Source organism: Lithobates pipiens, unplaced genomic scaffold (assembly GCF_037356315.1).
Source record: "Lithobates pipiens isolate NorthernLeopardFrog02 unplaced genomic scaffold, aLitPip1_a1.2 Scaffold_1, whole genome shotgun sequence".
Taxonomy (NCBI): domain Eukaryota; kingdom Metazoa; phylum Chordata; class Amphibia; order Anura; family Ranidae; genus Lithobates; species Lithobates pipiens.
In genome coordinates this window covers 134117409-134131563 of record NW_027507685.1, presented here as the reverse complement: position 1 = coordinate 134131563, position 14155 = coordinate 134117409, and the positions used below count along the sequence as shown (strand labels likewise).

General features: G+C 39.1%; 1 protein-coding gene across 1 annotated transcript in view; it reads left to right on the top strand.

Annotated features, from left to right (window-relative positions):
- Positions 1–13926, top strand: part of ENTPD2 (ectonucleoside triphosphate diphosphohydrolase 2) — a 77621-nt gene extending 63695 nt beyond the window's left edge. The window contains exons 6-9 of the mRNA XM_077477196.1: positions 1944–2213; positions 5354–5473; positions 7942–8079; positions 10687–13926. Coding sequence (XP_077333322.1) covers positions 1944–2213; positions 5354–5473; positions 7942–8079; positions 10687–10890 — 732 coding nt within the window. The 3' untranslated portion in view covers positions 10891–13926. The remainder of the gene's footprint in view (positions 1–1943; positions 2214–5353; positions 5474–7941; positions 8080–10686) is intronic.
- The last annotated feature ends 229 nt before the right edge of the window (positions 13927–14155 follow it).

Sequence of the window (14155 nt, the reverse complement as noted above, 5' to 3'; positions counted from 1 at the left end):
TCCAAGCGAAATGGATGGAGGAATCCTCCCTGCTGTGCTATTGTATTCTGACAGAGGGGACTGCTTCACTATCAAAAAGCACTGATTAGCGATGCAGCCGATGATCATATGGAAAATTTCCAATATTTCACGCTCAACAGAAGTTGATGTTAGATTGGCTTCTGAGGAGCCGGAAAAACCATAGATGGATTGACATTTCGATCCATCTATGCCCAGCCTAAATCTCCCTAGCAGGGATGCAGCAATAGAAACCTGGCTGGGGTTCTAACTCAACAACACTTATTCCAAAACTTTTTAAAAAAAATTGTCTTTAAACACTTTTTTTTTTTTTTGTTGTTTTTTTTTAAAGTGTATTGCTTATTTTGAATACTTAGCCTTTGTCGGCTTTTAAGCCACACTTTCAACTTGTGTCATCGAGTTATACTAAGTACAGTATATACACATTCAGAAATCCTTTGTGCGGTCCACCCTAAGTACCCCTTCACACAGGGGCAACATGACTTGCAGCGCGACTCAGACGCGACCTGCACACGACTTCAGCAGCGACTTGCAAAACGACGACTGTATAGAAGTCAATGCAAGTCGCCTGAAGTCGCCCCAAAAATAGTACAGGAACCTTTTTCTAAGTCGGAGTGCCTTGAGTCGCTCCTATTAGAACGGTTCCATAGTACAGAACGGAGTGTGACTTGTCAGGTGACTAAGTCGCCTGACAAGTCGCAGTAGTGTGAACGGGCACTAAAGTGGACCTTCCGCTCATTGGAATCCTCCCCCCCTCCGGCGCCACAATTGGCACCTTTCAGGGGGGAGAATGTGCAGGTACCTGTACAGTACAGGTATCTGCACCCACTTCTGGCATGGCTATCTGCGGAAAGGGGCGTAGATCTACGCCCCTTTCCGAAAATCCCCCGCTGCCTGCTGGGAAACGCACAGATCCCAGAGGCAGCGGGACCATCCTTATTGCGCAGAGCGACTCGCGCATGCGCAGTAGGGAACCGGGAAATGAAGCCGAAAGGCTCCACTTCCTCATTCCCATACCCAAGATGGCGGCGGCAGCACTCAAGAGACGATCGAGAGATCGGCTTCGGGTGCCGACTTCGCGGACACGCTGGGCGGGTAAGTGTCCTTATTTTAAAAGTCAGCAGCTGCAGTATTTGTAGCTGCTGGCTTTTAAAAAAAAAAAAAACGGCGGAACTCCCGGCGGACTCCCGCTTTAAAGATTGTTAAACATTACTGAATAATGAAATAATGCTAGTTAGAACAGTGAAAGCCTTTTGGTGCCTATACTGCCCTGCCATCTAGTGGCAAAATGTCAACATCGCAATTGCAGGCATAAATAAAGATCTTAAAGAGGTTTTAAAGCTGTATGAAAAAAATGTAAAAGTCCATAGCTAAAAATACTGTAGCTACTGAATTTTACAGGTCTTCAGGTCCCCTGCACTGGCATGTTTACTAAAGGAAGCTGGCTGTGACTTCTTGCAGCATCAAAGCCCATGGCGCAAGCCTTCGCTGCACTTTGAATTTTTATTTGCTTTTAACATTTGGTTTGAAATGAATGTCATTTCCCAAATGACAACAAACCCTGTTAGAAATGTGAGAAAATTTTGACCCTGCTCCTTTGAATTTTCTTTTCACTAAGGTTGAAAACGAATGTCCATTTGATCCCACTAACAATTCGAAAATCAAATCTTTTAAACAAATTTTTTTTAACTTTTTCTAGTGTATAATGGGCTCTGTTTACTATTGAAAAGTGAATGATTTATGCGCCTATATGACCTGGTATTGTAGACTATATAAGACAATGCTAAAGTAAAATCTATATAATGTGAATACTGTCCTTCCTAGAACAAAGTTATTACATACTGTGTTATTTAATAGATAAGCTTGGGTTACATCTTTTTAGTTCCGAAATTCTCATTGTATGTTTGTTTTTATTTTACATATAGGAACAGTCCTACTCAACAAATATAACGCATCCATGCTGGCCCAGAGATTTTACCAAACCAGTAAAATTTGGAGATGTTTATGAGTACCCGTGCACATCCAGCGAGAAGCCGGAAACCTATGACCCCTCGGTGGAGATGACAGTTTCTGGCAGTGGAGATGCTGACCAGTGCAGGCAGCAAGTGAACAAACTCTTCCAGTTCAGCGACTGTCCGTATTCCTCCTGCTCCTTTGATAAAATCTTCCAGCCGAAAGTATCCGGAAAATTTATAGTATGTGTTTTTTTTTTTTTTTTTTTTTTTTTTTTTTTAAAGCAGGGTTTCATCTGCAGATACATTTATATCATTGGTTTGTTTCTATGTTCATCCTCGCTTTCTGTGAAGAATATAACGTTTGAAATTAAAGGAACTCTGAGATGGTTGTCAGTAGAACCGATGTCCCCATTCGGAGATTTTTTTTTATTTTTGCTCGAATTTTTATTTATTTATTTTTTCCTGATTGTGACATCTGTAAAATTCTAATTTACAATTAGTTTACCGTTACCTCTCTGACCTGGTGCCATGGTCACCATGTTAGAAAGTGATATTGCATATCGTAAATTTTCACAATCCATCAAAAACTAGAACAAAATGCTAGTGGAGTTACACCATTAACCTGTTCCGAGTTGGACTGCTAATTTTGAATTGGACCAGCAGATAAGTGTTCAGACTTATATTACCAGGAATATGGTACTGAATTGTACGTTCATTAGTTGCCATAGTTCTACCTTGCCCTTTTGTTTATTTATCTTTGTGGCTATGGCCATATACGTTAATGATTTTATTACTTATTATGGAAAGATCAGTAATGACCTGTTCTGCTGGTTCTTTTACCCTCCACACTCCTCTTCTATGCATATACACCGCAGGCAAACCCTTTGCACCCATTCTTGCACTTTTGAGATGCCATAGCACTCTTCTACTATACATACTTCCATGTCATACCATTCACACTCTCTTCCCCCCCCCCCACACACACACACACATACTGCCCACTGTCATACCCTCTATGCTCCTCTCTTTCATATAGCTCCCTTTGTCATACCTTCTGCAGTCCTCTCCTATGCATACTGCCCACTGCCATACCCTCTGCACTCCTTTCCTACACATGCTGCCATCTGTCATACCCTATGCACTCCTTTCCTACACTTACTGCCTACTGTCAAGCCAAAGTCTTGTGAGCTTAGCAAATGGGTATACCCATTCATTACTGAGGTATACACTCAGCAATGCTAAAATGTCTTGTATGCCCCTCTATGCGTGGCAAGATCTCATGTAAAGTATGTTCAAATAATAATCCTTCCCTCAGCAACTCCTCCCACTCTCCCCAGTGCTGGACCCACGTGTGAGCTCCTTGCTCCCTCCAGCCATGCCTACCACATGCATATTGGATGGAGGATCACTGTGGATAGCTCTGTTGGTAACTGCAGGCTCCCATTGGATGGATATGTTGTAGGATTGACCACTCCCTAATGCTTTTTGGAGTGGGCATCCCTGCAACCAGGCAAGCGCCACTCCCCAAACCTCCCCCTTCTTTCCCTCGCAGTGTCACAGGACAGGCTGAGGACTAGTCACCCCTCCTGACCTAATGGGGTCTAGGTCTGGTACAGGGGGGCTGGCTGTACACCCCTCCCATCTCCCTTCCCATCAGTGGCCTGCAAATACCGCCTACTGTCATACCTGCTGCACTCCTCTCCTACACACACTACTGTTGTACCCCCTGCTAAACTCGCTGCATGCTATGATTTCATTCACATTATTCTCCAGCACATTTTACCCCCTCAGACACTTATTTAGCATTGTTTGTTCTAAGCCCAACCTTTCCAGTTCTGAAACTGGCTATGTATGTGTGTATGTATGTGTATATGTGTGTGTGTGCGTGTGTATGTATGATATATAGTATGTATACAATAAGACCCACAGTATGTGTTTGCATTGCATTTGCTGTGTCTCCTGCTGGGAATATTTCACAGGATTGGCATCAGAACAGAGAGAGACTACCCCTCACCTCCTATCTTGATAACTAAACAGATTCTCTATGGAGAACAGTTTTTATTTTTTTTTATTTATTTATTTTTTTTTTTAAATGGCTGAGTCTATCAGAAAATTGTATAATTGGCCAAGTATCTTTGCGTATACTGTATAAATTTAAATGATCTTAAAATCATTTAATACTTGATTGAAAAATGTGGTTTTCATTACCTTCCTGGCGCGACTTATTTGAAAGCAGATCAGATTTTGACATTACAGAACATGATCAACTACATATTTGGGTTAAGTGTTTGTGTTTAGATACACTTAAAAGCTGAACTCCAAGTAAAAAGGATTGTTTGTAGTGGGGCTGCCTCTGCTTTGGAAGGGTTAAAAGCAGTTTTACTTACCTGATCCTCCGCTCCCACGGCAGCTGGTGCTCCAGCAGTGGACTATTCGTCTGCATCCTCATGTCCAATGCAGGGCTAGGAGGTCTGCATTTGTTTTCAAGAAGTTGGAGGACTAGCGACTGTTGGTGCATAGAGAAGAGGCTGATGGACAGGTTTTGTAGCATGGAGGATCGGATAAGTAAAATGTTTTTCTTGTTCCCCTAGACCTAAATGGGCAATTTTCTCGTCCCTTAGACCTAACTGGTCTGGAGGATTTTTCTTTTCCCTAGATTCGGGCTGTAACATCGCTCGTTGTTTCTGCCTACTTTTAGTTCTTTATCGCCATTGAAATGCAGGAAAGCACGCTAGAATAAAACATACACTAAATGTCAGTCCAAGTCTCATACCTGGTGTATTAAAGTAACTGTGTCAAGGCAGAATTACGATGGCTGATTCTGCTGACCCCTTTCTGAAAATCCTATTTGCTTGGCTGTTATGTTGGGGAACCAATATTGGGGGGGGGGATTAGGAAAAGTCACTAGGTTCTGGGTAAATCATGAAGCAATAGATACAGAATAACAGCCACGAAACTAGCATTTCAGAAGGAAAGGTGATCAATAGCAGCCTATCTAAGAACAGAAATAAATTGCATCTGATATTGTTCTACTGTGGCCAGCCTATAATAGAAAAGAAGATCCATCTGCTTGCTTTTATTTGTCTCAAAGTATTTTTCCAAGCCGTTCCAGTTATGATTTAACTTTCCATCGGCTGCTACATGTGGGAACTGGCATTTACTGGTGCCACTAGGCCAACATTTGCCATATGTTTATTACAAGTCCCACATGAAACTTGTTACCAAGCAGTGCCAGCTCAGATGGTTGTTGTCATGGAAAAAAAAAATGTAAGCCAGGCTTTGGGCCTTTACAGCCTATTGTCATAATAAAATAATAAAAGGCAAAGTATAGGAAGCTGCTTACAAATGCATGTGATTTATTATTTTATTAATTGTTTCAGGCATTTGCAGCATTTTACTACACCATCGACTACATAAAATCTGTGATGAAGATGCCAGTCAGTTCTCTGGAGGACCTGAATACTGCCACCAATGCCATCTGCTCCTCCACTTATAATGATGTGAGTCATGACAAACTGGAATACGCCAGTATTATCTTTTAATAATCTCATATTCATCAGTCGGTTAGCTTTATCGTTACCGCGCATCATGAAATTTGCTCTACATCAATTAGTCATAGGTATCTCAAGCGGATTAACCCAAACAATAAATAGAGGCAGATGTCACTAAGTGCTGAGCATACACATGTTAATATTTTAATAGCAATATGCAGATGATACTAGCCAAGTGTGTGTTTGTTTGTTTTTTAAGTTTTTGTTTTTTTGTTGTTGTGTTTTTTTTGTTTTTGTTTTGTTCTTTCTTCTTTTTCTTTTTTTATTTATTTTTTGAGTCTTTGAGTAATGTTTTCTATGTACTGCCTAGATCACCAGCAAGCAAATATTTTTGAAGAGCAAGACCACCAAGAAAAATCTATTTCTATTTCTTAGGGTGGTGCTTGTACAATTTGAAGGGTCCTCATAGAAATGAGGAGAAAATGCAATGACGGCATGACTTTTCAGCCAAGCTATTCATTTTACCAGCTTGTGCTTTCACTAGTTCTTTTTAGTATCCACTAGAGGGAGTATTATTATTATTATTTTTATGTGTGTGTGTGTGTGTGTGTATGTGTGTATGTATGTATGTGTGTGTATGTATATATATGTATATATATATATATATATATATATATATATATATATATATATATATATATATATATATATATATATATATATATATATATATATATTTTTTTTTTTTAAAAAATTGTTTTGTTTTTAAAAGCATCTCTTAGAACAGTGGTTCCCGAACTCAGCCCTCACGTATGCCCAACAGGTCATGTTTTCAGGATTTCCTTCACCTTGCACATGTGCTTTAAAGGATAAGTCCACCGTTTAAAAAAATATATATAAATGCACATCTTTTTGCAAGTAAAAAAATTTTGCATTTTATTTATTTATTTTACTAGGAACCTGGAAAGCATTGCACCCCTGATCAGCAGATTGCAGATGCCATGCAGGACTCCTACAGACTTGTCAGTGTATCTATCTGCTCGTACCTCGGAGGCAGTTAAACACTGACAGGAAGAGACAATGAACTTCCTAAAGCACACAACAGTGCCCTGGTAGTTTATTGAGGGCTAAAAACTGACAGCCACAAAGGCTGTCAGTACTACATTTCCATTCCCAGAACTCCTGGTATGAATGGTGCCACTGGGTGGGGGGAGCCTCGCATTGGGCACGTGTGTGTTTTGTGTTTTTCTAGATCTTAGCTATTTTGCAACTGTTCTTGGCCTTCTAATGGAAACAGAAAATTAAAAATGGTGTTGCTTTTATCCCTTTAAGCAAATTCCATAAAACTTAGGTGTATTAAACAATTCACAATCAATGTGTTATAAAACCATATAAATATTCAACAAAGTGCATGATCAACTAAACCTAAAAACGTGATTGCACAAAACACTCCACATTCCCAACTTATTCAGTGAAAATCTGTAATGAAACTTCACTTGAACGATGTCCACTTCAGTGCTCCACCACCAAAGTGTGAGCCAAATGAATAAGACCTCCAGTGAATGAAAGCCTTAGCGCTTATACGTAATGGAACTGCCACTGAACAGCCTGCAGCCTTGGTATCAACCACATACGTGCCCACACTGATTTCAGCCATGGATTATGTGCAGCAAAAATCAGGGAGAGGAAACAAACTGGCAACATAGTATAATATTATTTAAACTGACACATTTATTAAGTCAAAAAAGGTACTCTCAAACAAATACAGAGACAAAACTAACGATAAAAACGATTTGCTTGCCGAGTGTGATGACATTAGAGCTCAAATGATGGCCAGCGCGTTTCATCACTGATGTCCTCTTGATTGTGAATTGCTTTGATGCTTTCATGCTACACATTTCAGTTTTACGGAATTTGTTTAAAGGGATAGTGCAACACAATTTTTTTATATTCCTTTTTATATCTTGTATTGGCTTCCCACATCACACCTGACTCGCAGGTAGTTCACCCTATACGGACCACTGGGAGTGTCAATACAAAGTTAATGAAACCCCCAGATCGGTTCACATATCGCAGTGTGAACTGTCCATTTGGAAAGGAATCGGATTGCATGGGTGTGAACACCCATGCGATTCAGTTCTGGTGCGGACAAAAAAAAAGGGTTGTGCACGAGTTTGGTTCAAATGCGATGCAAATTCGGCTATACAATCTGTATGGCCGAATTCACATTGCATGTGATCTGCACAGCAGTGCAGAGTATTTTTAGGCAGGCTTGTACATAATCGCTCCTAAAAAAAAATATTTTAGAATGTTTTGAACAGCAGAATGCACCATTGGTATTACCTAGTTTTAGAGGTTGCTGCCCAACCAGGCACACCAAAGTGTATGTCAATAAGCCTTATTGGGATCAGAACTTCTCTTGTGCTGCACTGCATTTTTATATAGTTATGTATATTTCTCTCCCCTCTTTTCTATAGCTGTCTAGGAAGAGTCCTGCATTTCTACAGAAACATCTCACTGGATACTGCGCCACCGCTAATTTCATCTATCTGTTAACTAGTAAAGGCTACAAATTTGATAACAGCACTTTCCCCAACATCACTTTTCAGAAGAAGGTAAAATCTCAAAACTATACCCCTCTCCTCCAACAGTTTTCTCCATTTTTTTTTTTGTCTTCATATAAACCTGCATTCAATCTAAAGCTAATAATTTACCAGTTGACACTCCCAGGTCATGCGCCCTTTTTGGGCTTTGCACATTTTTTACTGCTCTGTGTTGCACATTTTGTGCTGGGAAAAATAATTACGCAAACGTAGGCGGTAAGTTAAGAAAGGGTGCCTTTTTAAATTTACCATAGTTTAAGACTGAATATTCAGAACTCTGCTAGGAACTGTTTGGACTTATTGAGTAAGGTGATGCAGAATAGAGTGCAAAATACAGTAATCCAGCATAACCAATCGGCTAATTGTTTAATTATTCTTCCGCAATGGCTGTATCTCCTAAATAACTTCCCTATTACTATTCTTTGGGTCGCCCTCGGGTCAGTAAAAGCTGAATTTATTAACATTTTGTGGGTGTATAAGTCTAAAAACATGGCATAGAGTCTTTACCTTGCCAAACAAACAAGGGGGCTTGGAGCAAGACATGGTTGAACTTGCCCTGACAACAGTCCAGGCTCCCACCAGCGATTAAATTCCATCCGCTTATAGGGACCACATTATCAATTCTTTCCAAATCTGGGTGCACCTCAAGCTTACAGCAATATCCTTCTGCTATGACCCCAGTGATTGGTTCCCTGACTTTTACTCCTAAAAACAACACAATATTCCAGGCGCTGGCCCTATGGGGGAACTCCCTATCCACTGCCCCAGAGCCAATTCAATGCAGCCATCATAAAAACGCATGGAGTGAGTGAATTGGGTAGGAGAGATACAGACAGCGCTATCCGAAACAAAATGGGCATGTGGAACCTCCAGTCAAACAGTGCAGAGCCGATGTAAAGGCTAAACAGTTTGAGAACAATTACAGTACATACCATACCAGGCCGGTATAGATGGATGAAGATTGGCTAATGTCCGTTGGGTCTGGTATGCAGAAGGGAGGAAATCCGCCCTAAACATGCAGCACACATATGGTGTAAGGCTGTGGATGCTGGGAGCCAAGGCCTTACACCATAGGGGTGCTGCATGGTTACGGCGGATTATTTCCTTCCTTGTGCCCAGCGGACATTAGCCCATCTTCATCCATCCATACCGGCCTGGCCTGGTATGGTATGGCATGTACTTTAATTGTTCTCAAACTGTTTAGCCTTTACATCGGCTCGGCACTGTTTTGACTGGAGGCTCCACATCCCATTGAGTTCCAGATAGCGCTGTCTGCATCTCTCCTACCTGACTTTTCCTCCTGGCTTCCCAATATTTAAACCATTTATCGGTACCAACTAGTTCAGGCTAAGGAATTTATTTCCAGAAGAGAATGGAAGTCCATCCCTGAAATTAAGTTCTTGCTTGACCACCCCTCCCCATTGAAATATTTTCAGGCACTTCCTATGTACTATTATATTGTGGTTTGGAAAGTTGTCATTTCATGGTGCATAAGTGTAATGTGTTATTTTTGAAAAGACTAAAAATTTGAAATATCTTCCAGTTGCAAAACATGTGCTCTTTCAATATATTACAATATTAATCAATATCACAATAAAACACATAAATACAGCGCTCGCAAACATAAATATATGTGAGAAAAAATGATATATAAGGTGAACCAACATAAAGTCCAAAAGCAAATCACTGAAAGTGTTCCAATCCAAAGTGAATAAAAACTTCAGGCGCACAACACCCCCTTGAGAGTCCCCACTCACCAGATCCACATGACCCCCAGCTTTTCAGTCTGGAGGGTCAATTCAGGCTTGGTATAGATGTCTTTATGATGATATGTGAAAAGCCAGGTCAGCAGATCCAGGGTTCCTCAATGAAGAGTTTAAGCCAAATAGACATGTATCCAGAAGTAAAAAAAGGGGGAACTAATAGTGAAGTACCATCAAAAAATTGATTTATTTTGTTTTGTAAGTACCCATCTTTTGTTCAAATAAATCGATTTTTTTTTTTTTTGAAGGTACTTCACTATTAGTTCGCCCCCCCCCCCCCCTGAATTGGCCCTCCAGACTGAAAAGCTGGGGGTCTTGTGGATCTGATGAGTGGGGACTCTCAAGGGGGTGTTGTGCACCTGAAGTTTTTATTCACTTTGGATTTGAACACTTTCAGTGATATGTTTTTGGACTTTATGTTGGTTCACCTTGTATATAATTTTTTTTTCTCACATATATTTCTTTGCAAGCGCTATATTTATATGTTTTATTGTTTTCAAGTGATTAGCACTTTGTGTATAGCAGCTGCGATTGTTTTCACATTATTGATTTTGTTTTTATATTATCAGTGCGAGTTTATATTTAGTTCATATATATTTTTCTAATATCACAATCAAGGCCATTTCACAAAGACCCAGAGTTATGAGATCCTAGGTTGCCAATAAATGGAATTCACAGTGGATATATTGGATGAAAACATTCCAAAACTTTTCCTTTGTGCATCAACCTTGTAAAATGTGCTTCATTTTGAAGTGAAGGATTCTTTTTAATATTTTATCTGTTTATTTCAAAATATCTTATTACCGTGGTTACAGAGTAAGATGATTATCACCGTTCTTTTCAATGTTCTTTCCAGGCAGGTGACACTTCCATTGGCTGGGCCCTCGGGTATATGCTGAACCTTACCAACATGATCCCAGCTGAGGAGAAAGCTGTTCTCAAAGCCTCTGACTTCAGCTCATGGGCCGCTCTCATTTTCCTCTTTGTGGTCATCATTTTAATTGCTCTCATCGTCCTATTCAGCACATGCAGGTCAAATAAACAACAGCAAACAATCTGATGGGAAGATGAAAGTTCCAGTTCTTATCGTTCCTCAGCAAGACAAAAAGATTGTCTACTCGTGGGTGTACTCAGTCTTCCCTGCTGAGGCCTTACTGACTCACCTAATAAAGATCTGAACAACCTATATCAGTCTTCAGACAATGGGAATCCTGAAGGTTACAAAACCTGATTTTTGGGTCTTTTTGCTTGCGTTTCCAGTTGACTTGCTATTCATGTAAAACACGCAGTAAGCTGATAGTTTAACTTGTCGGGAAAATGAGAAAATCCTTCAGAATAATACCTTTTGTGTATATAGATCTATTTACTGCTCAGCTATGAATATTAGACTTTTAAAGACTTGAACCATATGGCTGCCACTGGGTAATGAACCACTGTTTGTATCATGTTAACGATATCGCTGTACATGCTAGGTTAGGTATGCTTATTGCACGTTTTTAATTGTGTAAATACATATCAAGAGGTAAATGTATAAAAATGGATAGAACTTATTTTAGATCCTATAATTTACCAAATCTAGACTTTTTGTTATCCATCTAGTATGGCCTTGTTCGTATTCTGTTTACCTATTAGCTGTTAACATGCCTTCTGTTACTTCAAGGAATTTTTAATCTGGCCACACATGTTACACTCCTTTTTAGATATGCCAACTACATACAGCATGGGCTTGCCTAAATCATCTATTCAGTTTGCAGTACAGTATATACAATCCCAGTTATTTAGTTATTGGTTAAACTTAAAGATTGTACAATCTGATAAAAGTAAGGCCTCATGTACACTGCTAGTAGACAGATGTTTAGGAGCAGTTGGGCATTTTTTTTTTCAACTGCCCTGAATTCTCCTCTGTTATCTTATCCGTACATGTACACGGGTCGTTTTATAGTAGTTTCTAGGCAGTTGTGTTTTAGAGGCTTTTTTTGGAACCCAAAAAAAGCGGTCAGAGGCATTTCAAATGCCAAGCGTGGTTAAGTACGATTACTTGTGTTTATTTTGTTTAAAGGTGTTTTTCATTTTTGGCTATTTTGAAAAAAAAAAAAAAATTATAAAAAAGAAAAATTATATATATATATTAATATAATATAATATGATTTTTTTTTGTAAACATGGAAAAACTGATCTTTTAAATATGGGTTACTATCTGTCTCTAAAATCTTTTTTTCCTTCTATCAAAAGATTGCCTGTGGTTATGTCCACCCACCTTTGCAATATTGATCCTTTGTTCTAAAACTTTAAATAGGCTTATTTTTTTTATTTTTTTTAGCACACCTTTTACATTGACCTACAAATCAAAAACCCTCCTCCAAAATCCTATGTTGAAAGTTTCTTTCTAATCTACCACTACAGCCAACTAAACATACTATGCAAATTCAGACTTTCTTCTTAAAGTCAGCATTTCAATATGACCAGTCATGCGTACAATTTTGAGTGATGAGTGTTTTGGAGAGAGAACCTCTTCTTCTTTCTTCTTTCTTCTTCTTTTTTTTTTTATGGAATGGGGCACAAAGTTCTTACAAGTGATACCTTTATCCAGAAGGTTTTTTTTTTTTTTTTTTTTTTTTTCTCCTAGGAGACAACAGTGACAGATGGGATATATGGTAAGCTTTGCAAACAGTGTGTGCCTGTTTTGCAGCCTGCAGAAGAAGGGGGTACTTTACTATGATCATCATCAATGTTGTGGGTGTACTTTGAAACTAGATTTCAGGGCTGTCATCTTTCTCCTTGGTTTTCTATTGAATGATTCAATGATCTGCAACAATAAGCATTTAAGGGGTTGAAACTTTACTAGCTGCATTCGTGTTGGTTGGTGTGGCCTGTAGCAGCCAATCACACTCCAGCCTCTATTAGAGATTAGAAATGTAAATCTAAAACCTGATTCGTTTATACTGACAAGACTGTGAATGTCTTTTGCCCTATTCTTAGGCATAGATCACAGAATAGCAATAAAAGTTATACTCCTTAAAGACCTGTGACATTTGTGGCGTCAACCACTGTTAAATACCAACCACTGCAGCTGGAAAATTTTGAGATGTGAGGCAGGTCTTGTAGAGGATCATGTTATTCCTCATTAAATGTTTTTTGTGCTTTATTTAAAGCTGAGCAAAAATATTACAGCGCACACATGCAAACTAACATTTACCTCCAGCAAGGCTTTTTAAAAACACCTAGACATTTTCAAAAAACATTATCAAAAAATATGGGGATTTGGTCACATCATATTGCTATATGGGGCTTAAGCCCACTTACTGCGACAAAGTACCCCATGATTAGTGGGTCCTACACTATCCATAGACTAGGAGATCCTGCTTCTCTGAAACATGGGAGCTATACTCCTCTATATGGGAGAACATGAGGTCTCCATCATGACACGTGGTCACTAATGAGAGGTACTTACTGAGGGAGTGGGGTGCTCCACCCAACAGGATTTGGTCAGAATCCATACAATAGACAAACAAGATAATTGGGTGGCACACCGTAAAAAAAAAAGCATAAAGATGGTGCTGCCATAAGACCATACAACAGAACAATAATATTATTATTTAAAGCTGGGCCCCAGGCAAATGAAAACAAGCAGTGTATAAACTGAAGGTTTTTGAATAAAAAAAAAAAAAAATTTATATTGCAATTGCCTGAATGTCTTCTGTTTGTGTTCTGTAATCCCACCGAACATCAAGGCTGATAGTAGGAATACCAGAACTCTGAACCATTTGGACTCTAGGGTCTTGCAAAGAGCTGTCTTCCTGTGATGTTGCCTATGCAGGCTTGCAAAAACATTTTGCCACTCGCCAAACTGATTATACTCATCACAAATCACAAGAGTGTCTGAAAACAATTATCGGCTATTTTGACAAGAGAATTGTCTTTCACTTTTATAATTCAGAGCAAAAAACCATGATGGATAGTAATGCAATGAGAAAGATGAGAGGTTTACTTTTTTTAGCAGGAGGCAAATGGTAGATTATTCTGTGTATCCAAATTTCCTGAACAGAAGACAACTCTGACATTTGAAAGCTCAATAAAGTTGTTTTTGTTTTTTTAACTTGTGTGGTTGGCTTTTCTTCTTATTTAATTTTGAGAGGATAGAATTCTAGGAGTCAACAGTCTGTCTGACAAGAATATGTTCACAATTTGAATGTTTTGACAAATTCTGAAAAGTACAGATGTATATTTCTAGTTAGACCAGCCTTTCTCAACCAATTTACCCCAATGGAACCCATAAAAAAACAAAAAACAAAAAAAAAAGTTCAGGTTTCAGGGAACCCCTGCAT